The sequence below is a fragment of the Convolutriloba macropyga genome, chromosome 7 (assembly GCF_964194025.1).
Source record: "Convolutriloba macropyga chromosome 7, txConMacr16.3, whole genome shotgun sequence".
Taxonomy (NCBI): Eukaryota; Metazoa; Xenacoelomorpha; order Acoela; family Convolutidae; genus Convolutriloba; species Convolutriloba macropyga.
Window position 1 is genome coordinate 53,314,660 of NC_134474.1, and position 25,130 is coordinate 53,339,789.

Sequence of the window (25,130 nt, forward strand, 5' to 3'; positions counted from 1 at the left end):
GCCTGATGAATCACGTTGAGCAACACGTGACTACTATATTTGGAATGAGAAAGTTGTCACAAGATTGAAATTCAACAATAAGTTCACCCCCCAAAATAATGGCATAAACAGGTATGTCATGCTCAGGCGTTAGTTTAATCTTCAGCTTAAAATCTACATCGACACGATGTTTAGCCATTATGTCGGAAAAATCCACATAAAGCCCGTCAACTTCGGCGGCCTTTTGATCTGACGTAAAAAGGTATGTCAAAGGGTATGTAAACAGGCACGTCTTTGAAAGGGACCGAATTCTCAAGTGTTCAAGTTAGTCATAAATTTATCTGTCCAAAGATGGCAGATATTCTGAACAACTACAGGTTTCGTAGGTTGGAAAACAAAACTTTTCATATTTTGGGCACAGTAGACTTTTTGATTACAGATATCAGCTTGCACTAATTGATTCAGATTTTCCAGATCAATCGCATCTCTCATTTCCGCAAGGGCCGTTATCTGCGGGTCAATTTTAAAACGCCTATCAACCTAATTTTGATTTAAAATTTAACATCAGGCAATCAGAGTATCAGCTTTAATGTGGACAATGGTCAGAAATATTGATAGAAATTAACAATTTTCCTTTTTCATCAATTGAACTGAGTGGATCATCATGGATACTTAATGTGCTCATCGTTGTCAAAAAAAATCGTTAGAAAATTGATGCTTGGCTATCCCAAAGTAAATCAAACAACGTGAGAAACGGATACAGGAGCAACAGATACTAGTTTGGTATTTTTGCAAGCCAGTTCAACGAATTCAAGCTCTGCTATTGTTTTTGCAGGTTTAATAACAGGATCTCAGGTGTTGCATTTGCAGAAGAACCTGTAAAAAGTAAAGCACGGCGGCAAATTTTACGTCAAAATGAACATGGAAAGAAGGTAAATATTCTCCCTTTAATGGGATAGTCGCGCGAAGCTCGTTTTCTGAATTATCTGAGCAGCTACCAAAATTTTGTTTAAGTTGAGAAAGATGATTGTTTAAGACTTTTTTGGAATGTGTGGCTTTTTGGAACTAGTGGTTATCTTGTCTTTTTCCTCTTCCTAGTGTGCACTGATTCACCGAATGATTTGGCTATCCGCATTTGAAACAAACAACTTCATGATCTGCGGGTATAACTTGGACAGATGCCACTAAACGCAGCCTTTGGATTTTCTTGTGGTTTTATTCTAGTACGATGATGGTGTTAGTGCTGGTGTAAATGATGTTTGTTGATAGGCTTAAGAGTTAATGAAATTTTGACCTGTGCCTCGATAGTAGCTATTGCGGTCGCCACTTCCTCTAAATCCTCTATTTCAAAAACTTCCACGACCATAACCTCGATTTGTTTGATAGCCTCTGTTTTCAGAGCTGTTCTTTTGTGTGTTGGTTATGCTCGTCTAGTCGCTTTGCTAGCACATTTTGTTTTCCATTGCTTCTTGAGTGTGATTTTTGAGAAGGCGTTCAGTGAGCTTTCTGTAATAGTGCTACTCAGTTCATTGGATGCTCGAAGTCGTCCATTTCACCCAAGTTGTGGATTGTAAGCTGTTTGCGGCCAAGAAGACACAAATCCTCAATTGCTGTATTCAGCTTGTTCTAGAAGCTTGGCTCGCAGCCAACTTGCCGTACATTTTAAAGAACCTGATGCTCTCTTGCTGTAAAAAATCTTGAGCTCGGGCATCTCTTTCATCCACTGAATACGGAGCTGCTTGATCAGCTCTTGGAAGGTAGTCTTCAGGAATTGGGACAGGGTATGCACGCAGAACCATATTTGGTAATGTTACCAGCAAAATCTCTGGTGAATAAATTTTCGCATCGAACTTAACACTCGCTGACTATTACATGCAATTCTCGAAGCTGTGGATTTCTAAGCGCACTTAAGCTAAGCTCTAGATTATTTTTCGTTGCCTCGGGTAATGCTTCAAAATAACAAACTGCTCCGTCTTTCAAATGAAGTTCTTAAAAAATGAATCTTGGGGTCCGTTAATTGCATTTACTCCCATTATACTTTGAAAAGCCTTTCAAACTCTCTAAAACACTTTGTCTAGTCCAAAATAGTTTCTATGTGTGACTTGTAGTTGTCCCATTTTAACTTTACCTTTAGTGTATGAGTGTTTGTTAACTTAAAAGTGTCTTTATTGATGATAAACTTAGACTTAAGATGAGTTACAAAGAAAAGTGTTTCTTTGCGCAGAGGTCGTACGTTTAGGTATTTTAGAATGTGATTTTAACATGTTTAGGAACGAGCTGTGCTGTGGTCTCTTGGCTTTGTGGCCCTAGGCTACTAAATATTTTTCAAATTAAATCAATTTTCATCAATTAGTGAGTCATTGATGATCTCAAGCAACATAATCCATGACTGTTAGTATTGAACACAACCGAAAGTGGTTGAAGAGCCTTCATCAACCTGTTGAAAGACATCAATTTACTGCACTGCGATACGATTGACAAAAAGCCTTGTTAACGAACCCTTGCTGTGACTTGAGTATAACGTGCAAAAACTTTATTTTGTCCACTTAGTAAGTCCTAGGACTGCTGACTTGTAACACAGATGCTGACGGTGTGTTGTTTGGCATGTATCTGTCTTCCAGAAATTTATATGTTGATGAAGCTGTTTTCCTTCCTGCCACCAATTCATTGTTCTGTCATGAGAAACTACTAATTTTAATCAAAATGCTTGCTTGCTTGTTCTTGTGAGCATGCAATAAAGTTTTGTTAAGGTTTGGGTGTTTCTACAAGCAATGAGGTTGACTGCGGCTTTCATGGTTTTTTTCAAGATGCGGAGTCGACAACTGTTATTAAGTATTTAACTGTAATGTTCACTCAAAAGGTTTAGCAATAAAAGTAATATTTTATTAAATTAACAAAGGAGAATAACAGTATTAACGAGCAAAAAATTATCGCTGAATTAACAAACTGATTATTAGATTCATAATTGTTTCTCTTCTAAGTTACAGTTCAAAACAAAGATGGGGCTTGTTGATATTTAGATATTTGTTTCACGATTGTTCTTAATAAACAATGCAAATCCTGGTGATTAAGTTTCATGATATTCAAAACTTTCTGTAGACCGTCACTAAAGTAAAGATCAGCAATCTTCGTAATCACTTCAATGATACGCAAAAAATGTGGGCCTAATGCATATACTAATGAAAAAGATCTAGGAAAGGTGTTATATCAAAGAAAGCAACTGATTAGCTCTTTTGGTGTGTTTGAAAGAGGATGTCATGAATTGGTTGTTATTAATTATTAGGTTAGAAGCAAAGTAACAGTGCTTCATGCATGTACTTTAACTAAAATTTTGAAGGGAGTTAACAGGTCTGGATACTGCTTAAACTACTTAACTGCATGTCACGGATGTAATGGAAGACATTTCAAATTGCTCATAAAATAGTAGATTATGTGTGACTGAAGTTTATGAGGATGTAGTTATTGCTGTTGCTGAGGAGTGTAATAGTTTTGCTGTTGATACGAGTAGCTCTGTTGTACATTCTGCTGTTGCTGTTGTTGAACTGGTGGAAAAGCGAATGTTTGATTTGATATTGGTTGAGTAGCTTGCGCATATGTATACTGTGAATACACTTGTTGCTGCTGCTGATGTTGCTGTGATTGATAATAGTGCTCCATGTTGGTTGTGGTGGCCTGTGCATTTGGCGCAGCACGTTGCGCTTGACCGGAATGGCTCTGTGGATGAAAGTAAAGCTGGGGTGCCTGGACATTGGGGACGACTCTTGGATCACTCCCATAATTAACGTGTGTTTGGGCCGGTGTGGGATACGTGCCAGCTGGATACATTTGTTGCTGATTAACAATTGAATTCGTAACTCGTGGAGCCTGAGAATAGTTAGGATTGAACTGGTGTCCTGCGCTCCCTGAGTGAGATGTGTTTTGGGGAACTGCTGATCTGATTGCCGTGTTTGTTCTCTGCGTTCGAATTCCGCTGTTGGATGACTGGACAGGATGCTGTTGACCCGTTGTCATTGGGGCTGAGGGTTGTTGCAAGTAAAACTGTTGACTTGCAATTTGGTTTTGATACTGGCGCTGTTGAGTTTGTTGATGCCGAGCTTGTTGAATAAATCTGTTCTGTTGACGATGCTGCTGACTGACAAGAGAAGGCATACTGGTTTGAGGTCTGGGACCCACACTTACATGCACTTGTGTACTATCCCCTACAGACCCTGTAAGGAGAGTTTCTGAACTCCCCGCCACGGATGGTGGTCTATTTACAGGTCCTGGCACAACAACTGGTCGGATTTGTGGAGGCATCTGCAAATTGGCATTAGCAGCCGACGGCTGAAAATTTGCAGCTGGCCCATAGACATACCAATCAACTAAGGGTCCGGTTAAGAGGTGCTCGAGTTTCCGCGTTTTAGATCGGGCGAGGAATTCTTCCTCTTCTTGGGGAAGATTAACGTTCGTAAGGCGAATCGCGTGACTGAAGCAGTAGTGACTAATGAGCTCTTTCTTCTCTCCTTCAAAAGGACAATTTTGAAAAGAGCACTTGAGTTTGTAGTTGCCACTGCTCCCGCCCTTCTGATCACACTTGTGAGGCCTGACGTCAAACTTGTTCAACAAAGAACCACATGACAATGAGTGACCACAGATGGAAATCTCGTTCACACCTTTGATTAGTTCTCGAAACTCTTCTGACCGAACATTTGCCTTCTCGACAACTTGTATCATATCAAACACATTTGTCCGATATGGACTGGAGTGCTGGACTCTGCCAGTATGGCTGAATGGACAGAGCATCATGACATGAATGATGTAATGCGAGAGCAGAGTTTGAACTTGATCACACTTGAGGCATTTGAGATGGACAGCACAATTCTCACTCAGTAAGAGGATAGACGGATTGTCCAGACCAAACAGGAGAGCCATCCTATCCCGAAAATGCTCAGGTGTCTTTTGGTAATTATTCTTAAGATGAGCCTCAATCTCGTGGAATTCTGTGTATGTGAAGTCACACAACCAGCATTTATACTCTCGTTGTTCATTTGATGACAGTTGGGATGGATTGGCGACAGCTGTTGAAGAGCACTGACTCGCACACGTCTGCGTCATCCGTGAATCTGGCTGTGATTTAACGGCTACAGTGGCTGAAGTGGCTAGAGATGGATGACGATCCTTATCCGACTGACAGCTCTTGGCATTACAGTCCAAGTCGGGCTCCTTCTTGATCTCCTGAAAAACCAGGATTGCCTGGTTCCAGTAAAGCCATATTATAATACTCCTTTTCTCTGTTCACGTCTTATTGACTTCAAAGCAAATTATAGATTGACAAAAATGTAGCCGGCAGAATGCCGGAAAAGAGCCACCACTGATTCCCATGACCCGCATTGGGATTGAAACAATTAGAAATAAATGATTATTTAATAAAAAATGACAAAAACTCGCGTTAATTCGATTGGATTTCTTAGATATGCACTCCTGCTTTTTTAACGAGAGGATACAATGATTAGTTTCATTATCATTAACCATCACACCTGGACTAGTTAGAAAAAAGTTTTAATTCCAGTCATCTAAAACCGGGATTGAGTTAATCCCGATTCCATTTTTGATTTCGTTTCACGGCATTGAATCATTTTGTATTACTTTGCCGAGCAACTGCTGTTTAAAAAGCACTTTGAGCAGAAAGAGCGGAGATTAAAATAGCCAAGAAAAGCCAAAATGTTAACAAGCTGTGAAATGAAGAAGAAACCACTTTGTTCCAGTAATTAAAAAAATCAGTAGGAAAAATATTAATTCTATTGAACTAAAAAGAACACTGAAAAATCCTGAAATGTCCAGCTGACGGATTTGACATCAAAAACCAAGCAAAAAAGTTTTACAAAATTGAACATACCCGGCAGATTGCCGGAAAATAGCCGCCGTTGATTCCCATAACTCTATTGGGATTGAAAGAAAAGAAAATATCAACAAAAATTGAGTTTTGTAAAAAAAACATTTTTAAGTGCGATTTATTTTGATGTCATTTCGTAATTGAACATACTCCTGTCTCTCAGTGAGAGGCTACAGGGTCTAGTATCAATACCAATAAGCATTATAGATAGTAACTAAACCTTATGACAACAAAGTTCAAGTACCGGGCATCTAAAAATGGGCTTTATGGGTTTATCCCGTTTCTATTTGACTTTGATTTTTTTATACTGACTCTCTTCATTTTGAATTGCTTTGCTGAGCAGCTGCTGTTTAAAAGGACTTTGAGCAGAATGACAGAAGAGTGAAACTATCCTAGAGAATTCAAAAAGATTTCACGCAAAATGTCAAAAAAGCGGCAAAATGGGTAAAGCGAAAAAAGTTCGACGAAGTAAAAAAACATAGCAGGACAAATCTTGACGTAAAATTCAAAGAATTTTCATTGACTAAACAGAAAAACTAGACCTTGAATGGACTATGAGTGGATTGAGAAAACCATTTTTAAAAAATCAGATAAAAATAAAGAAAAAAAACAGAAAATCAATGTCAAAATGCCGCATGTGAACAAAAAACCACTAGCGAGAAATGAAAATTTAATTCAAACAAAAAACTAGGCTTAGAATGACCTGTGAATGGATTGGCAAAACCATTTAGAAAAAAATCCGATCCAAAAAATCGAAAAACAGTAAAAATCAGAGTGAAATTGCCGCATGTGAACATAAAACCACTACTGAGAAACCGAATTTTTGTTCAAACACCGTTTTCTCACTCTACTTCAAAATTAGAGCGAAAAAAATTCACGCCGCAAAACCACTCGCTTTTTCGCTCTATTTCCTGTTTCGGCGTGACCAAAATCACTACTCCAATTTGACTTCAAAAATCATGAAAATGTGTGTACAGATCTTAAAAAAAAAGCCCCAATACAATTCAAATTCTTTGAATTGTAAATAGGAGCGCTATAATAGCCGGCTGAGAAGATGCAGGCGGCTATTAAAAAATAAAAATCATAGCAATAAGCTGTAGATAAGTTTGGTGCTAACGTATAGGAAACAATAGTTTGCAATCAAAACAAAAGAGAGGGAAAAATAACAAAACTGCACTAAAGATCAGTGAGACTGAGGGCTGCTGTTAAAAATTACAGGAGTTGGCAATCTTCATAAAGCGAATTTCTTCAAATCCATTCTGCTGCTACTATCTACCTATTTACTCATCTGCAAGCTTTAAAAACTTCCACTGGCGACTAAAAGATCGAATAATGACCAAACTTCAAAAAAGTTACCGAAAATCACTAATTCTCGGTCTTAAAATAGACAAACAATAGGAGAATAGGTATAAAATAAAATAAAAACAAACCAATACCTTTCATACAGCATATGGCCCAGATAAATTATGACTCATCTCCATCAAAAACCAAATTTATCTTTTACAAAATCAAGAAATCTGACAATCAAGGAAAAACTGCTTTATTCATGGCTCAAAGCAAGCTTCAAAAACTGAACTTTTCACATTGAATTCAAGCCTTTCCAGCAAATTCAGCACACTTAGCACATAAAACAACTTAAAACAACTTAGAGCCGTACAGTTCTCCGGGTTTTATCCGTTTATCCCGTTTTTAAAGCAAAACGTCATCGCAAAAAGGTTTGATCATACATTAATGCGCAAAATCAAACCATATACCCATGCAATAGATTTAAAGTTTTAGGGTAATAAATCGTATAAAAATGGCGAAAATCAATATTTTTTTTGTTTAATTTGGCACTTAATACATATACCTCCTAAAATCAACAAAACATCTAGGGTGCATGAGACCTCTATCAACTCTGGCCGACATCAATATAAGACCCATTTAGCAGAAGGGGAAAAATGAAAAACTGCACAATTTTGAACTTCAACAAGTGACCTTTTCAGCTCAAATTTAGTCCTTCGCAACAACTTCAGCACACTCAGCACTTAAACTTAAACCAGCCTTATGACTCAAGGCAACTTATTTGCGATGTCATTTACCCGTTTATACCGTTTTGAAAGCTAATCATCAAAAAAACACGAACACTTACGAAAAGGCAGAGCACCAATACAACCCCATATTGTTGAATTATAAACATAACCGATTAACGTTGGAAGAATTGCTCTCGAACGACAGGAGGAGCAATTTAATTTAGGGGCGTAGCTTCGAAAATTCTTCATGGGGGCAAAAAATTCGCACTCGTAGGGGTTCAACCCAGCGACCTCCAGGATAATAGTCTGACATCTTAACCACTTAGCTACAACGGTTCCGATCTTTAACCACTCACATTCGCCTCTATATAGCAACAAGCAATAAGAACCACAGAAATCACTCAAAATGAAGAAGTGAAGCGTGAAAAAGCTATTGGAGAAGTCATAGAATGTTCTCGAACAAAAGAACAAAAACAATCAAGAGAAAATTTAGCAAAAAAAAGACCAACACGTTTACAATAATTGCCCCAAATTCGTTTGAGAGAAATTACAAATATAATCGACGAACGTCCGAATAATTGCTCGCGAACGGCTAGTGGGAGCTCTAATCAATTGCAGCCTGCTTCAGTGGGGAGGGATATAGCCCGAATGCGACTAAGAAATTCAGGGTTTTTCCCATTATAGCCACCATTATAAAATAATTAACATGATTGAGGGCTATATGTTATCTGAACACTAGGCTGGGGGTATATAATGGGAAAGACCCTAGGGTCTTCAAATAGCCTCATCAGAGGTTGATATATTCCACTAAGATTTAAAGTAAAAAAATGGTACCCGTTTTGGCGCACGTTTCATTTGACTTTTAGTATTAAATTGCTTCCAATTGAGTTCGGCTGCTTGAAATTGTGAATGAGAGAGAACTTCAGAACACGCAAAAAGCAGGAAGTCAAGGGCTTGAAAGCCACTCGAAAAGTCAAAAACCAGTCCAACAAAAATTTTGCTTAAAAAAGACACACGTTTACAATAATTGCTTCTCTTCGAAAGCAAATAAACAGCCCACAAAATTGCCCAGCTGAAAAGATGAATTACTAAACTCTAAAATTACTATTACTAAACTCCTCTTCATTTTTGCAACTAAAACTAGCGAGCCGACTAACGCCGATAATATAGTTCACAATTGAAAACATAAACCGACTAACCTCGGACAAATAGGTCTCGAACGACAGGTGAGATAATTTAACTCAGAGAGGGCTGTAGACTAGATGATTTTTAAGGGTTCAAATAAATTCTACTCAAGGAAGGGAATTTCGAAAACCAGACCTCTCTCATGACAGAATAAAGCATTGCCCAATCGGTTATTAGTGCTTTCTTATCTTATAGTTTATCTTCAATCGCAATTGTTTTAGCAACAGACTAAACTTCTGAATAGGAGCAAATTAGATCAAGCAAAAATTAGGAAGAAAAGCTTGAAAAAGTTATAAAACTAGAATCGAAACAATATCTAGAACAAAACGGTCGCACCAAAAATTTTGCATAAAAACACGTTTGCAACAATTGCCCCAAATTTGTTCGAGAGCAGATAAAAAGATGACTCTGAAAAGATGTCATGAAACTGAAACAGCGCACAAAATTATTAGGATATATCTTTGTTGATTCTGAGGGCGTTCCTGTCAAGACTATCGCAAGCTGAAGCTGACCTAAAGCAATATTAATGCCGTTAAATTTCCAATCTGCTAACATTATAAACAGCGCAGAACACAACCGACTACTTCCGACAGAAAAGATCGACAGAAATGTTCTCGAACAACAATCAGAGGTCAGTTCGGCTTCACTTTACCCAGCGATGGGTATACGTTCACTAACTGGCTCAAAATAATTGTTTCACCGGCAATTTTTGGACCACTGCTAGGATTGAAAACGAAAATTGTAACCAAATTTATCGCCCCATTTGAAGTGACCTTTAGAGCTAAATTAGAAGATGAAATTCAGAATGAGAAAGATATATATGAAATTCAGAATATATATGAAGATTGCATTTCGTTAACGGAAAAAATTCAATATTTCAGTTGATCCCCGTAGTCTCTTGACAAAAATGAAACCAGCTGGGATAATTCAAAAAGATCACACACAAAAATAAGCAAACGCTAAAACGAAAAATCGTTTCAAGAAAAATCGGGAAAATATATGTTACCGACTACCATCGGACAAACTGTTCTCAAACGGCGAGCAACGGTGTTGACAGTAGCGAATTAACCTGGCCGTATGCAGATTATCTCGATTCGTTCAACGAAAGAATATTTGTCGAACAAAAGAATGATCTGACAAAAAGTTGTATTTTTGAGAGTGAGGTAAGTCACGTGTAACTAAAAACTTAATCACGCAAAAGTACAAAAAAATTGCCCCACTAAGAGTGAAAAATAACATCACGCACTCAATTCAATTAAAATAGCATAAACGAATGAACAAAAAAGCAGATTTGAAGAAATTGTGACGTCATAGGGTCGTAACAAAAGTTCTAACGAAATAAAAAACTAAGAGAAGGCCAATAATAGCCCCAGCTATCGCTTTCTGGCTAATAAAAAACGATATACCTCGAGGAAACAAGGAATCAAATATTCAAAACCAATTCTAATTTTTACAATAATTTTTGATTTCGTTTTTCGGCATGACTGTGTTCATTTTAGATCCCTGCTGAGCAACTGCTCTTTAAAAGCAGTTTGATCAGAGTGAGAGAAGAATGGACCTATACTAGAGGAGTAAAAAATATTTCGCGCAAATTTTTGAACAAGCTGTGAAATAAGTTAAAGCAAAACAAATTTATATTTGACGAAGTAAAAAACATAGCAGGACACGTCCTGACTCACAATTCAAAGAATTTTCATTGACTAAACAAAAAACTAGACATAGAATGCACTATTACTTGACGGGGAAAACCATTTAGAAACAAATCCCAGTAAAAAGATTATAAAAACAGTAAAAATCAAAGCGAAAATGCCTCATGTGAACAAAAAACTATTAGCGAGAAAGCAAAATTTTGTTTATACACCGTTTTCTCACTGAACAATAAAACTAGAGCGAAAAAATGTCACGCCGCAAAACCACTCGCTTTTTCACTCTGCTTCTTGCTACGGCGTGACCGAAATCATTACTCAAATTTGACTTCAAAGATCAGAAAATGCGTGAACACAAAAGACAGCGCCCCAATACAATTCAAGTTCTTTGAACTGTAAAAATTAGGGCCTCTATAATAGCCTGCTGAGAAGAAGACGGCGGCTATTAATAACTAACAATGGTCGGCAGCAATCTAGTATGAGATGCTACAAGGGTCATGAATGACTGACTATTAAAACGTTCGGGAGCTTTTCAAGAGCTAGTACAGATAACCACCATTTATTGAACTGAATTAACGGACTTGCCTATGCATTAGAGTAAAAGCTAAAACAATCAACTGTTTTTTATAAACTAAGATTTTGCTGAAATTCTTTATTTAATTTTACTCCCGAAGACAAGAGTTGCGAAACGAACTTCTGAGACAAGATTGAATTTGAATTAACAATGTAGTCTATTATACCTTTACAAAAACTCATTTTTGAACAAATTGTTTTTGTTCAAACTGTTTTTGTTCAAACAAAATCGGGGTGAAATGATAGAGGGGTGTATAAATCGGGGTGAAATGATAGAGGGGTGTATAAATCGGGGTTAAAAGATAGGGGGTTAAATAAATAGGGGTGAAAAAGCGGGACACCGATCAAAGCTACTCAACTCTATTCAGGTTTCGGGTGTTAAACAATTTGAAACGAAAAATGAACGTCAGCCGACGGAACAGAAACAAAACCCAAGAATACCGAAACATATTTGCGCTCAACTTACACCATCCCAGCTGCATAAAATAGCAGCAGTATAGGTTTTAGCAAACCGATGTAGAAGAAGCTCACAGTGGCGATGCGTTTGGCAGGAGGTGCAGAAGAGTCAACATCCTCTTCGTCTTCGTCTCCTGATTGAGCCAAGTCAATAGCACTGGCTGCAGTTGTCCCTCTGCCACGTCCACGTGTCAAAACAGAAACTGAACCCACAATGCCATTCCTTTCCACATTGCTCAGTTGTTGATTTTGCTGTTGTTGTGGCGACGTGGAACTGGACACCGTGCCTTCTGTATTTGATATTCCGGGTGGTATTGGCGATATCGTCCCTACAAAATACAAATCTATTAGTGAATAATCTTTAAAAAACAGGCCTTTGCCTTGAGCTTTCAACATTTTTTCAATGCGTAATTCTGCAGTAACTCAACCGCACAAAAAAGAAGTAAAACTTTGGTTCCTCAAGTAACTCATGTGACACAAAAAAAACAAAGTAACAGTTCCTCAAGTAACAGAAAAAACAGAGTTCATTCCAGAAAAAAAAACAAGTTCATTGTCTTTGGCACCTCATCCGCAGCAGAAAGTTGACAACCATATAATATAAGAATTGAGAATGTGAAATATCTCGGAGTAATTTTGGACAAAAAGTTGTTGTACCAATAACAAGTTAAACAATACTCAGCGAGATAGCACAAGGAATAAAAACACATTATGTCCTCAGAAACGTAGTACCACACAAATTGCGAAAAATCCTACTGAAATCTCTTGTAATTAGTCATCACTAGCACTCAGCTCTTTTGCTTTCTTATATTTTAAAAAATCTCCCGACAACCTTAGAAAAGCAACTCAATTGGGCAATAAGAGTCTGTTACTTTAATCGATTTAACAATTCTTCACTTAGTATCAAACTAGATAATAGTATACTACGAATTAAACAATTGCTTGAATACAGAATTGCACTGTATGTCAATCAACTTTTGAGGTATAAGAAACCTGCCGTCCGGATAATAACAGGACTTAGCTTGCCAACTTATAAGTTTTACAGAAATTCAAGAACGAAAACCATTTTTCTTGAAGAGAGGTCTAAAACATCATGGCTGGACAAAAGTATCATCAGAGGCGGCTTATCATTTAATACTTGTCTTGAGAAAAGCTTGAAAAGGGAATGACTCAAACAGGCGGTCTAAAAAACGTCTTCAAAAACTAATTTTTCCAACAACTTCAGAAGGACCCAATGGGAAACATTGTCTGCAATGTTTCTTGGAAAACTTTTAGGTTGAACTAACGCTTCATTTGTGAGTTTGTGCACTCACATGTGAGCTTAGAATTTGTCTATTCTACTTAGAGAAGAAAATCTTTTATCTGTTACTTATAATTTACTTATAATTTATATTAAATCTTTACGCTGCCATGTGTGTTATTTTTAGGTTCCCTGACCTATTTATACTCATTTGAAAATTCAGTGGTTTTTTTTAAAGTCAAGTTCAAATTTAAAACATACCCGGCAGATTGCCGGAAATTAGCCGCCGTTGATTCCAATAAGCATGATTGAGATTGAAAGAATAGAAGATATTGAAAAAAAAAGATTTTTGTACAAAAACATTTTTTAAGTCCGATTTATTTTGATGTCATTTTGTAGTTGAACATACTTCTGTTTCTTAGAGAGAGGCTACAGGGGCTACTATCAATACCAATAAGCATTAGAGAGAGGTAACTAATACTTATAGGAACGACGTTCAAATAGCGGGCATCTAAAATTGGGCTTTATGGGTTTATCCCGTTTCTACTTCTGACTTCAATTTTTTTATACTGACTCTGTTCATTTTGAATTGCTTTGCTGAGCAACTGATGTTCAAAATCACTTTTAGCAGAATGAGATAAGAGAGAAACTAGCCTAGAGAAGTCAAAAAGATATCACGCAAAATGTTGAAAAGGCGGCAAAATGAGGTAAAGCGAAACATTTTTTTATTCGACGAAGTAAAAAAAAAAATAGGAGCGCTATAATAGCCGGCTGAGAAGATGAGGGCGGCTATTAAAAAAAAGAAAGAATTTATTTCACTCTTAAATAATTAATTATAAATAGCAACAAAAAGATCAACAAAAAAGAGTTAGGTTGATCGGCTAGCATTCTCAAAGTCAGACGGAAAAAAAACAAGTTCCTCTCAAATTTGCGCTTACAAAAAGGTTCTGTCAGTAAATTCTAACTTCTTGCCTATTATTAAATAGCAACAAACAAACCACTACAAATTTGTTTGTTAATGATGGTTATTTACTGATTTTAAAACAAACTTTATTAATTCATATATAGGAAGTTCGTATACCGACAGTATAGAATGTTGGATAAACAAATCAAAAACAATTGTCAGTATCTTCACGGAACTGTCAGTTTTATTATTTTTTCCGAAGAAGAAAGATTGGTTTTAAAGATGATTGACTGGTGGATCCACTTACCGACACACCATATCGTATAAATGAACAAATATTTGTATTACAGTAATCAATTCTTTAACTTGGAGCACAAAACCTTAATTTCAAAATTATACCACATTGTTTACTTAGTCGGTTTTTAAAGTGAGATAAATAGGATCGAAGAGCTAGTGTTGAGTCTTGGCGAATTCGCAGGTAATTACAAATTAAAACCATTTTAATCGGTTTTAGTTCAGATAAAAACATGTTTTCGAATCCATCAAAACATTTTAAATTTAGATTAAGTTCCCAGTCAATTACAAACTTTTTATTATTCATGGATTATGTTTTTATAGCTCAACCCAACGGTTTCAGTATTTGCGTCTTCAGCAAACAAAACATAGCCGGCAGATTGCCGGACTAGCTGCGAAAGAATAGACTTGCGTGCCGTATAATACAGAAACAGATACAGCTTTAAATTGAAAAATCGACGCCGCTCAAAAAGCTATGTAAAAAACATTCAGCGATAAATTAATAAAGCTCGTTGAAATTCATTCCACAGAGGCCTTCTATTAGGGAACTTTACTGCACATATGAGTTCCTTTGACCTTAAACTAATTCAAATTAAACTTAAGTTTTAAAGTGCAAAAGTCATTTTATTGAGTGAGGTAAGTCACGTATGATCAAAATCTAATCACGCAAATGCCTTTAAGGCTTTTTCTAGAGAGAGTGAGAAATGACGTCACCCGCGCAAACGCTGTTAGTGAGAGGAAGAAGTAATTCAGAAAATTTGACCTTTTTAGCTTTGATGTGTGAACAAATGTAAAACGAAAAAGAGCATCAGACGACGAAACAAAAAACATAGCAGGACAAGTCCTGACGTACAATTCAAAGAATTTTCAATGACTTAAGGAAAACTAGACCTAAAACGCACTTTGAGTGAACTGGGAAAACCATTTCCTAAAAAAAATCAGATCAAAAAATAAAAAAACAGAAAATCAATGTCAAAATGCCGCAAGTGAACAAAAAACCACTAGCGAGAAATGGAAATTTGGTTCACACAAAAAAAACTAGATCTAGAATGAACTATGAATGGATTGGGAAAACCATTTAGAAAAAAAATCCGGTCCAAAAAATCGAAAAAAACAGTAAAAATCAAAGTGAAATTGCCGCATGTGAACACAAAATCACTAGCGAGAAATGAAAATTCAATTCAAACAAAAAGCTAGGCCTAGAATGAGCTGTGAATGGATTGGCAAAACCATTTAGAAATAAATCTGATCCAAAAAATCGAAATAACAGTAAAAATCAGAGTGAAATTGCCGCATGTGAACAAAAAATCACTAGCGAGAAAGCGAATTTTTGTTCAAACACCGTTTTCTCACTCTACTTTAAAATTAGAGCGAAAAAATTTCACACAGCAAAACCACTCGCTTTTTCGCTCCATTTCCTGTTTCGGCGTGAACAAAATCACTACTCCCATTTGCCTTCAAAAATCATGAAAATGTGTGAACAGATCTTAAAAAAAAGGACAGCGCCCCAATACAATTCAAATTCTTTGAATTGTAAAAAACCAAGAGCACCGCAATATAACTTCGCTCAGCTTACAGCTTCGCAGCTATAATAAATTAATTTGCTCATTTTCACAAGCATTGGGTAAGTCGTTCATGTGTATTAAAAAACGAGTAGTGGCCCCACTACTGCTCCTTGTGGAACTCCTGACTTCATTTTTTGGCAATCAGAAGAGACTCCATTTATTTCTTGATTGTCAACTACTAATAACATAAAATGACAAACTTCGGACAAATTGCTCCCAAGCGACAGGCGGGGCATAATAATTTAGGGGGCTGTAGCCTAGATATATTTTAAATGGTTCGAGAAAATTTCGGACAAAGGAGGTGCTTAAAACTCCCGATATCAGGTGTAATGGACTTAAGCATTACACGGTTATTAGGGCCTTGTGCTAGCTAATCTTACGATCGCTTCAGTTCTAGTAGCAGACTTAATTTCTAATTCCTGAATCAGCGCAAAAACTCAGATCACACAAAAATCAAGAGGTCAAGCGTGAAAAGGTCACCGGAGAAGTGAAATAAAAATAATCAGTTGAAAGTCAAACCTCGCACACCAACTCATATCCAGCAAACTTTAGGATTTATTATACGCCTTCGTAAGATCTAGGGAAAAAATTGGTCATTGGAGTATTTTGTTTATTACGACTGATGTTCTTAGTTGATTGTACTAGTGCATCCAATCTTGATTGTACTAGAGCAAGATTTGTGATAAGTCTTTCAAAAACTTTGCTCGATCGCTTAACAGAGAAATTGGTCTAAAATCTAATTTTTAAATCCTTCATTAAGCTGAGCTTTCGCTTTGAAGAACTCATTTGGGTATATGCCCCTTTCAAAACTGAATTTTTCATAAATTCTACTAAATATTCAGCCCTCTTTCGCAGCTGGCTCTCACCTGGATCTTGTTTATACTGTAATTACCCGAGCAACATTCGTTATCTAGATTTTGAACTATATTTAGGACCTCTTCTCCTGTTGCTCTGTATAAAATTGCTCTTTGCGTTCAGCATTAGACTAAAAATCTTTGGTTAAGTGCACACTAAGTTTATCACAAAGAGAAGCAAAATATTGGTTCAGGCAATTCGCAATGCCATGTTTGATTCGCATTGCCACGATCTTTCATTATTTCGAGAACATGAATTTCCCGTTGGAAGTTTCAACTTTTTGATGTTTTACGCTGTAGTTCATTAAGATTGTAAACTTGTCTTTAATTACTAATGCATCGATTGATTTGTCATTGTAATATTTATTCTCTGATTAATTTTACACTATCTCTAATTTTGTCACTTTTGATCCATCGTTTTTCGACATCCTTTTTTTTACATGCTCGGTTGCGTTTGGTTCTCAAATTTTTGAATTACCGTCTTTTGAAGATTTAAAGAATAAATAACAATCTTTACTTGGAGGCCAATCCTTGCACAAATTAAGGTGTTGAAATTTGAAGAACTGCCCCAAAAATTTCTATCTGACGCTTTGCTTCAAATGAAACCAAAAACCGCCTGATTCCTTTCCCCATTAGTCTTTTCGCGTACAGTGTACTACCTCCTCTAGTTCGCCGGCTGCTTAAAAAAGTTTGATCAATAGCATTGACAGAACATAACAGAACAGGAAGATCTCTTACTTTTAGAGATGTGATCGCCACCCAATCTTACTGAAACAGTACCCCTGCTCAGATCGGTACTTCAACATACTCGTTTAAGTGACCAAAAGGCGATGCATCATCACGTACTTGTTCCATTATAGAAGTCACATTCGCAATCATGTCGCAGAAAATAGGATGATTGGATTTTCTTTCCCAAATATTTTCTCCAATAATTATTGCAAATACCAGACACAGAATCCACATCCAACAAAAGCATTCAATTCGGCTTCAAAATGGACGCATTGAAATCGTGAAACGCGCATTGTAATATTGCGAGCTCAACAACACTCATTTAAAGATATTGATGTTATTGTTGGCTCAATCCTATCCTTCAAGAAAGTCCGCAAGCTAAGTTGACATAAAGCAGGCCAAATCAAATTGAAAACATAGATAGCAAAATAGAAAACAAAATTAGCAGCCTGCGAACACATCTCAAATCACAAATGACAATAACAATCAAAATTTTAACACAGCCGGAAAATAGAGGCGTTGACCCGCTTGACGCACATAGGGATTAAAACAGAAAACGAAAAAAGTGACAGAAATTGCCTAAAAGGGACTAAGAAGTTCTATAGTGGGCTTCAAATAACCACATTAGAGGTTAACATATACCACTATTAAGATTTAAAGTAAAAAATGACACCAGTTTCGGCAAATTTTTCCTTTAACTTTTAGTAATAAATTGCCGCCAATTGAGTTCAGCTACTTGAAATTGTGATTGAGAGAGAATTTTAGGTCACGCGAAATGCAAAAAGTCAAGGGGGTAAAAATCACTCGAGAAGTCAAAATTGTCAAGCGAAAATTTTGCATAAAAAAGACACACACGTTTACAATAATTGCTATGAACTAGGTTCAAGAGCAATTAAAAGTAATATTCGAAACCATGAACTCCAAACTCTAATACTCAAAATTAGGGAAAACAGGTTTGGCAATACTTAAATGCAAACTATTGATCTTTAACTAGTAAATTGTCCTAAAATTTAAAGTTCATTAAGTGATTTCAGAAGTCATTTCCCAGTAACTTCACCACTCTAAGTAATTGAAGGACTACCAAACGCGGCTAAGGGCCTCTAATAACACTTGATGCCCGCTGAGCTTTACCTGTTTATCCCGTTTTAACAGCTCAGTCATAAAAAGTCATCAAAGTCATGAAAGTCAGGGTAAGACGAAACAAAAATCTGTTAGACGAAGTAAAAATTAGGAGCGCTATAATAGCCGCCTGTAATTGCTGACGCGGCTATTAAACATAAACCGACTTATGTCGGAAGAATTGCTTTCGAACGACAAGCGAGGTAGTTTAATTCAGGGCCTGTAGCCTAAACACATTTTTCCTAATTGGTGCAAAAAATACTCCGGGATTCGAACCATGGACCTGCCCATCCCTCACCAAAAGCACTGCCCACTCGGCTATCTGTCCCTTCTTTTTGCTATGCTGAAATCGATTTTATTTTAGCAACAATCATTACTTCGGAGAGAACAATAGAGATAACCCAAAAATGAAGAACCAAAGCGTGAAAAAGTCACTTGAGAAGTCAAAGAATGATCTAGAAGAAAAGCTCAAAAACGGTCAAGCAAAAAATTTGCATAAAAAGACCAACACGTTTACAATAATTGCTACGAACTTCGTTCGAGAGCAATTAAAAACTGTGCACAAAACAACCATCTTTTTAATTTGATTTTCTACGCTTGACAAAATACGCTTTCTAATAATACCACTCACAACTCACGATGAATACCGATCGGCAAAAATTGACTGAACAAGAAAATCAGTTGAGCATATAGTTGCACCCCCACTAAAGTGGGCGGAACAATTAATAATCTTTCCGAATAGCAAAAACCCGATGAAAATTGTGCCGCTCTCTTCCTCGTTATGGCAGTACACAACTGTGACAGCTCATCAAAGTAAGATCCTGTAACCTACCTTCAGCTAGAGTTGACACAGACACAATTTGGATCACATTAGAGGATCTCTCTGTCTGTATCTGATTTGCCTGGCCGGGCGACATATGCGAACAGTCAGCACCGGTCGAAAGTAGAGATGATAGCAAAGGATTTCCGCCATTCCGTTCCTCGTTAGTAACAGCAGCAACTGCAGTTCCACTGACAGCTGGGTTTTCAGGTTGGGACTGCTGCGCAAGTGTAGCACTTGTACTGCTATCAGGCTCAGGCTGTGGACTTTGAGTAGTTATTGGTCGCTGTTCACTCACTGATCCAGATTGCATAGGTAAGAAAGATATCGGCTGAACAGTAGCAGGAGTATTATTATCCGGAACCATATCTGCACTCATTTGAGCCATTGATTGTAGTGGCCCTCCTATGGTAAGATACTGGTCCAGGAAATCATTACTTGGGGCCAGAGAATGGGCAGCAGTGTCGTTTTCGGATTCAGCGGTGACTGATGACTGATTCGCAATTCTGGTAGAGGCACAATTGGAATTCACGCTGTTCGGAGGCACAGGAGCAAGTACAGGTTCACTCGTCAAAGGCGGGCAAGGTCTCAAAGATGATTCAGGGGCTGCTGTCGATGATATATTACGCTGAGCTATCGATTGTTGAGATGTTTTGTTGGCTTTGAGTTGAGATGCAGTCACCCAGGAACGACTGAGATCAGAGTTTGGATTAGATGAGCTAAAATGTTGAGTGAGAGGCAAAAATTTCATTACTTTTAGCAAATATCGGCACCATTCAAAAAATAACCGCTTCAGAGTTCCACTCAAAAAGTTAGATAGTAATACTTTTTTAGACTGACAAAACGATACCGTAGATCGTTCAAATCATTCTTAAAACTGATCGAATAAATCTTTTATTTTCATTTGATGAAACTCAAATTCCTACAGCCGATTAAGCCACTTTTCAATTTGAAGTTTCCAGCCGGAAATCAGTAAGAGGATACTTAAACTACAAAGATTAACATGAACCACTGCTTTTCAGTAACTATTTTAAGTCTGCCACAAACATTTATGGATGTTCACATTTCTACTGTCACCAAATACATCCAGTTTTACCACCCAATGTGACCCAGCTGCATTTAAGAACTAAAAACGATTTGTTATAGAACCAGCCATTACCATAATAGGATAATACAAATCAATACTATCGGAGAAGGGAAAAATTAAAACCTACTCCTGAAATTGTGTACCTGGGTTCTGTCTTTTGCTCCCCAGTCGAGGTACCTTTAGGAACAACTGAAGGAAGACGACCCGCATCTCCACTCCCAGTTGCATTGACCCTCCTGTTTTCCACAGTGTTCGCCGGACCACTCGCCAGTCTGTTCGATGACATTGCTTCTGGTCTACCAATCCCATTTTGAGGTACAGACGCAGCTTGTGCAACTCGAATATTGTTCATATTGAATCTATTGGGAGCACCACTACTCATTAAAAGCTGATGTAAAGTTGCAGGAGGCGCAATCTGTCTAAAGTTATCAAATGCTAACGTAAATTTCATAACCCTGCTGCCGTAATCACGTAGAACAGCCCGTTTGAAACCCAGGAGCTCGTTTTTAACGTACCGTTTCTTCAACTTCCTGCGTTTTGAGAAATGATGGATAAGAAACTGCATATGATCTTTCGCAGCAATGTGAATTCTCGGCATGGTGACACCAACCTCCTCATCAATTTCGTCCATTTGTGGAATCGAGACGCCGACGTCCATAAAATCAGCAGAGCTCATTGTCACTGAGGTCGACACCAAATTGTTGTCCAAATTTGGTATTTCGGTGGAAGTTGAAGCATCTGTCCTTTCCAAACTTACAATTAACTCGCCTATATTACAGTTGGGCTGTGCACTCAGCTTTGCGTTTAGGTAACGGTGCCTGACAAAATCCTTGAGAGGCACCTCGAATCTTAATGTAAGCGGGGGTTCCACGTCAGTTTGAGCTGACATGTTGTTATTTCGATCGGGCCCAGCAATCGCTGTCATTCACAAACTATTTTCATTGTCTGTCTAGAAAGGATTTAATTAACACGCTCAGCAAATGGCAAAATATCTATTAAAAAAATTAGTCAGGACAAAAAAAAAACAAAAACTTAAAAGTTAATTTTGTATTGCAATGTAGCAGCAAATCAAATCGTCTTAAATGAAAAAGAAAGTCTTCTTATTTGAGCCTCCGTGCCTCCGTTGCGTGTAGCAAACTTGACAAATCTTTTTGCCGAAATTAGAAGTATTGGAATTAGACTCTCATTTAATTGAAGATCAAAGAGACAACACAACCGGCAGATTGAAAAACAGAAATTAAAAATGATTTTGTAAAATTTGTGAAGTGTGAATTTTTGAAGTGTGAATTTTTCATTCCATTTCGTAGTTAGAAACAACAGAAAAAAATGAGCGGATACCGGAGGTTGCGTCAATACCAATAAGTATAAGAGCTGGTAACTAAGACTTATAAAAGTCAAGTTTAAGTTGGGGGCATCTAAAATTATTCTTTATGGGTTTACCCCGCTTCTATTTTTGATTTAATTTTTGACTCCTTTCAATTTAAATTGCTTTGCTGAGCAATTTCAGCTAAAAGGACTTTGAGCGGAATGAGCGAAGAATGAAAACAGAAGAGAGAAGTCAAATAAAATCACGCAAACTATCGAAAAAGCAGCAAAATGAGGTAAAGCGAAACAATTTTTTTCGACGAAGTTAAAAAACATAGCAGGACAAGACCTGAACTACAATCCAAAGAATTGAATTAACGACCTGACAATTCACATTTTTAGAGCAATAAGAAACTAAGTCAGGCAGAAAAACAAGGACCCTACATTCACAAAAAGTAAACTTAGAAACAATTAGGACATGTATTCCAAGATCTAGTGTTTTGTGAAACAAAACGATTTTAATACCTTATGGAAATACTGACGCTACGCATCAGCAGAAATAACAGCAACTTATTGAACTTAGTGGGAATCAATGGCAACTCAAAATGGAGGCAAAACTATGGAAACTGGAAAATTATAGAAAATTCTCAAAAATTCATGTAAAACGGTTGGAGAACAAACTGTGTCTCAGTCAATCAAAAAAAGAGCTCAAACTTCAAGCAAAAATGACCAAAATTAGTGTCAGCGACAAGACCACAACAAAACTACAAGATTTTCAAATTTTCAAAGTGTGAAAATCAAAAAATCGATTCCCAGAAACTCATTCAGCTGATGAGATGTACTTTGTCAGGATCAGCAACCAATGCAACCTGTCCTAAATGAGACCAAAAAAATAACAAAAAGACAACCAATTTTCACAAAAACCAAAGAACTGGCTTCTAATTTTTGATCATTAGCTGTATAAAAGTCACCGAAAGCATTTGCTACGCAATGAAAGAATAATTTCGTTTAAATAAATCTTGATTAGCAACCAAAGAATTCAGTCATTATTGAGAAAAAGCGATTAGACAGCAACAAATAGTACAACAAATACATGCGAAACAAGATTCCAACATTATTTTTGAAAACGAACAGAATTCATAGAAAACAGCAGCTATGACCTCTTACCATTAAATCGATGAATTCATTTATGCATACTTAGCAACTGATCAGACCTCTCAGTAATGCAACTAAGAGATAAGACCACAAAGTAGCAATAATAAGCCTCAAAAAGAATAAATCGACAATATTTCGTGAAAACAATTAGTGTCAAACTCAGAGCTATCAATTGCTTTAAAAAGAAAATATTAAATTGATAAAATAAACATCTTAGAAACCTACGATATATGTCCCTAATGCGATCAAATAAGACAACAAAAAGTCCGATAAATAAACGTAAAACTCAAAAATTCAATTAATTTATATTTAAAATAGCTGGTTATTAACTCACCTCATCAATTATATTCAATTATGCCTGAATAGAAAACAAAAAGACCTGTCATTAATGATACTGGGTGATAGGACGTGAGTAATATCTAAAAAAGTACGCAAAATTCAAATATTCACTAACATTTTAAGACCACAAATAGTCATAAAAGCTATAGCTGGCCATTGATGATTTCATGTAATCGCAAATAGGCGGATCTAGAACACATATGAATCATTTTACTATCACCTAAGAGAAAAAACCCTGAAAACAGAAGTCAAATTGACGCACTTGAAAACAATTACCTCTAAAACGCAAACATTTGTTCAAACAACAGTTTCCAGTTTCTCACTCCACTTTAAAGGGAGTTTTCAAAAAATCATGCCTAAGGCCTACTCGAATTTTGGCTCACTTTGATACTTCAGCGTGAAAAATCACCACTCTAATTTGACTTCTCATTGACGTGACGTGGAAAAGCCAAAAATAGTGTGAACGGATCTTTAAAAAACATAACAAGACTCCTGAGTAACAAACCAAAGACCTGACTTAACTATTGACCTTACTATCCAAATTTTACAGCAACATTGTTAAGAGACTCAACAAAATCCAACCCCATATTTGCAAAAAAGAAAAAAAACAAACATAGGGCTGACTGGGCTGGTGTGCAACCGTGGAGGGGTCATAAAAGTAATTGTGTCTCGCAGAAGATCCTCATCAACTTCGAAAAACCTCAATTTAAGACTGGTCTAACAAAAATTCCAAAATTTATGAAAAAACGCGAAAAATTGGGCAAAACGCAAAAACATTTTGGGCTCAGAAAACTCCTAAGAAAGACCGTTTAACTTTAAATTACGGCCTTCCCAGTAGCTTCGCCAATCTAAGCATTTGAAAAACTACCAAACGCGGCCAAGGGCCTCTTATGAAACTTGATGCCCACTGAGCTTTACCTGTTTACCATGTTTTGAAATCTCAAAGCCATAAAAATAGGTGTGAAAACCTCTTACAAAAAAGCATAGCAGGACAAGTCCTGAAAGACAATCCAAACAATTGAATGAAACAGTTAGAACTAAAATACCTGACCAGCAGATCAATTAACATTGTCAGCCAAAAAAATCTTCAAATGTTGGGAAGCTAAAACAATCAAACTATAAACAAAAATAAAATCATTGTAGAACCTCTTGAAGCTTTTAATCTAAAGGCCAAGATTGATCCATTAAAAGATACCCATTAAAGTGTAAGCTTTGGCACAGGTTTATCGGCCACTAAAGATAGAAAAAAGCCAATAAGGATAGATAGAGTTAAACACTTTTTTCGAACCTTTTTTGTTCACCGTAAAAAAGTTTCATGGGCCAGTAAAGATCGATAAATGTCAAAAAACTGAAAACAATTGCAAATTTAAATTAAATGTTTGTTAATTATATGTTAAACAAAAATTTGTGATACTAATTTTTTCAGAGCCATTTCATTGTCTCAAAAAATATCTACTAACCAAATATCAAGCTTTAAGAAGTTTCATTGGCTCATAAAGATAAACTAGGAACAAGACAAATTTCAGAATTTTAACAGAAAAATCATAGGTCATCAAAAAAATGCTAACATTTGTGCTAATAAAAAGTTGAAAACTATTCCAACATACTATCCAAACCTAAAGGAAGTTGCCTGGCCACTGAGGCAAAAAACTGAACGAAAGACAAATATTTTAAAAGCTTGAAAAACGCAAATTTTAACAAAAGAAAATGATGTAATTCGTAAAAACAAAATGTTTAAAACAATTTCATTGCCGCTAAAAACTATATAATGACATTTTATCAAACACTGGAGGAGGTTTCATGGCCCCTGGTGGTGAAAAACAGAACAATTAAAAGTTTTATTTTAAAAAAAGCTGAAAACCATCAATTTCCCATAGAAAAGATGCAATAACATACTATCCCAACGTACAGAAGTTGCCTGGCCACTGAGGCGAAAAACCTGAACGAAAGACAAATATTTTAACGTGAAAAAACGCAAATTTTAACAAGTAATAGCTGA

The 25,130-nt window shown here is 36.6% G+C and overlaps 1 protein-coding gene across 1 annotated transcript; it reads right to left on the reverse strand.

Moving 5' to 3' along the window:
* Positions 1–2,848: 2,848 nt before the first annotated feature.
* On the reverse strand, positions 2,849–21,312 carry LOC142343156 (uncharacterized). Its single transcript, XM_075394852.1, has 4 exons — positions 20,476–21,312; positions 19,258–19,964; positions 11,799–12,052; positions 2,849–5,193 (listed from the first exon to the last, which is right to left on the reverse strand). The coding sequence occupies exons 1-4, from the start codon at positions 21,255–21,257 to the stop codon at positions 3,439–3,441; spliced, it is 3,498 nt and encodes a 1,165-aa protein (XP_075250967.1). The 5' UTR covers positions 21,258–21,312; the 3' UTR covers positions 2,849–3,438.
* Between the last annotated feature and the right edge of the window lie 3,818 nt (positions 21,313–25,130).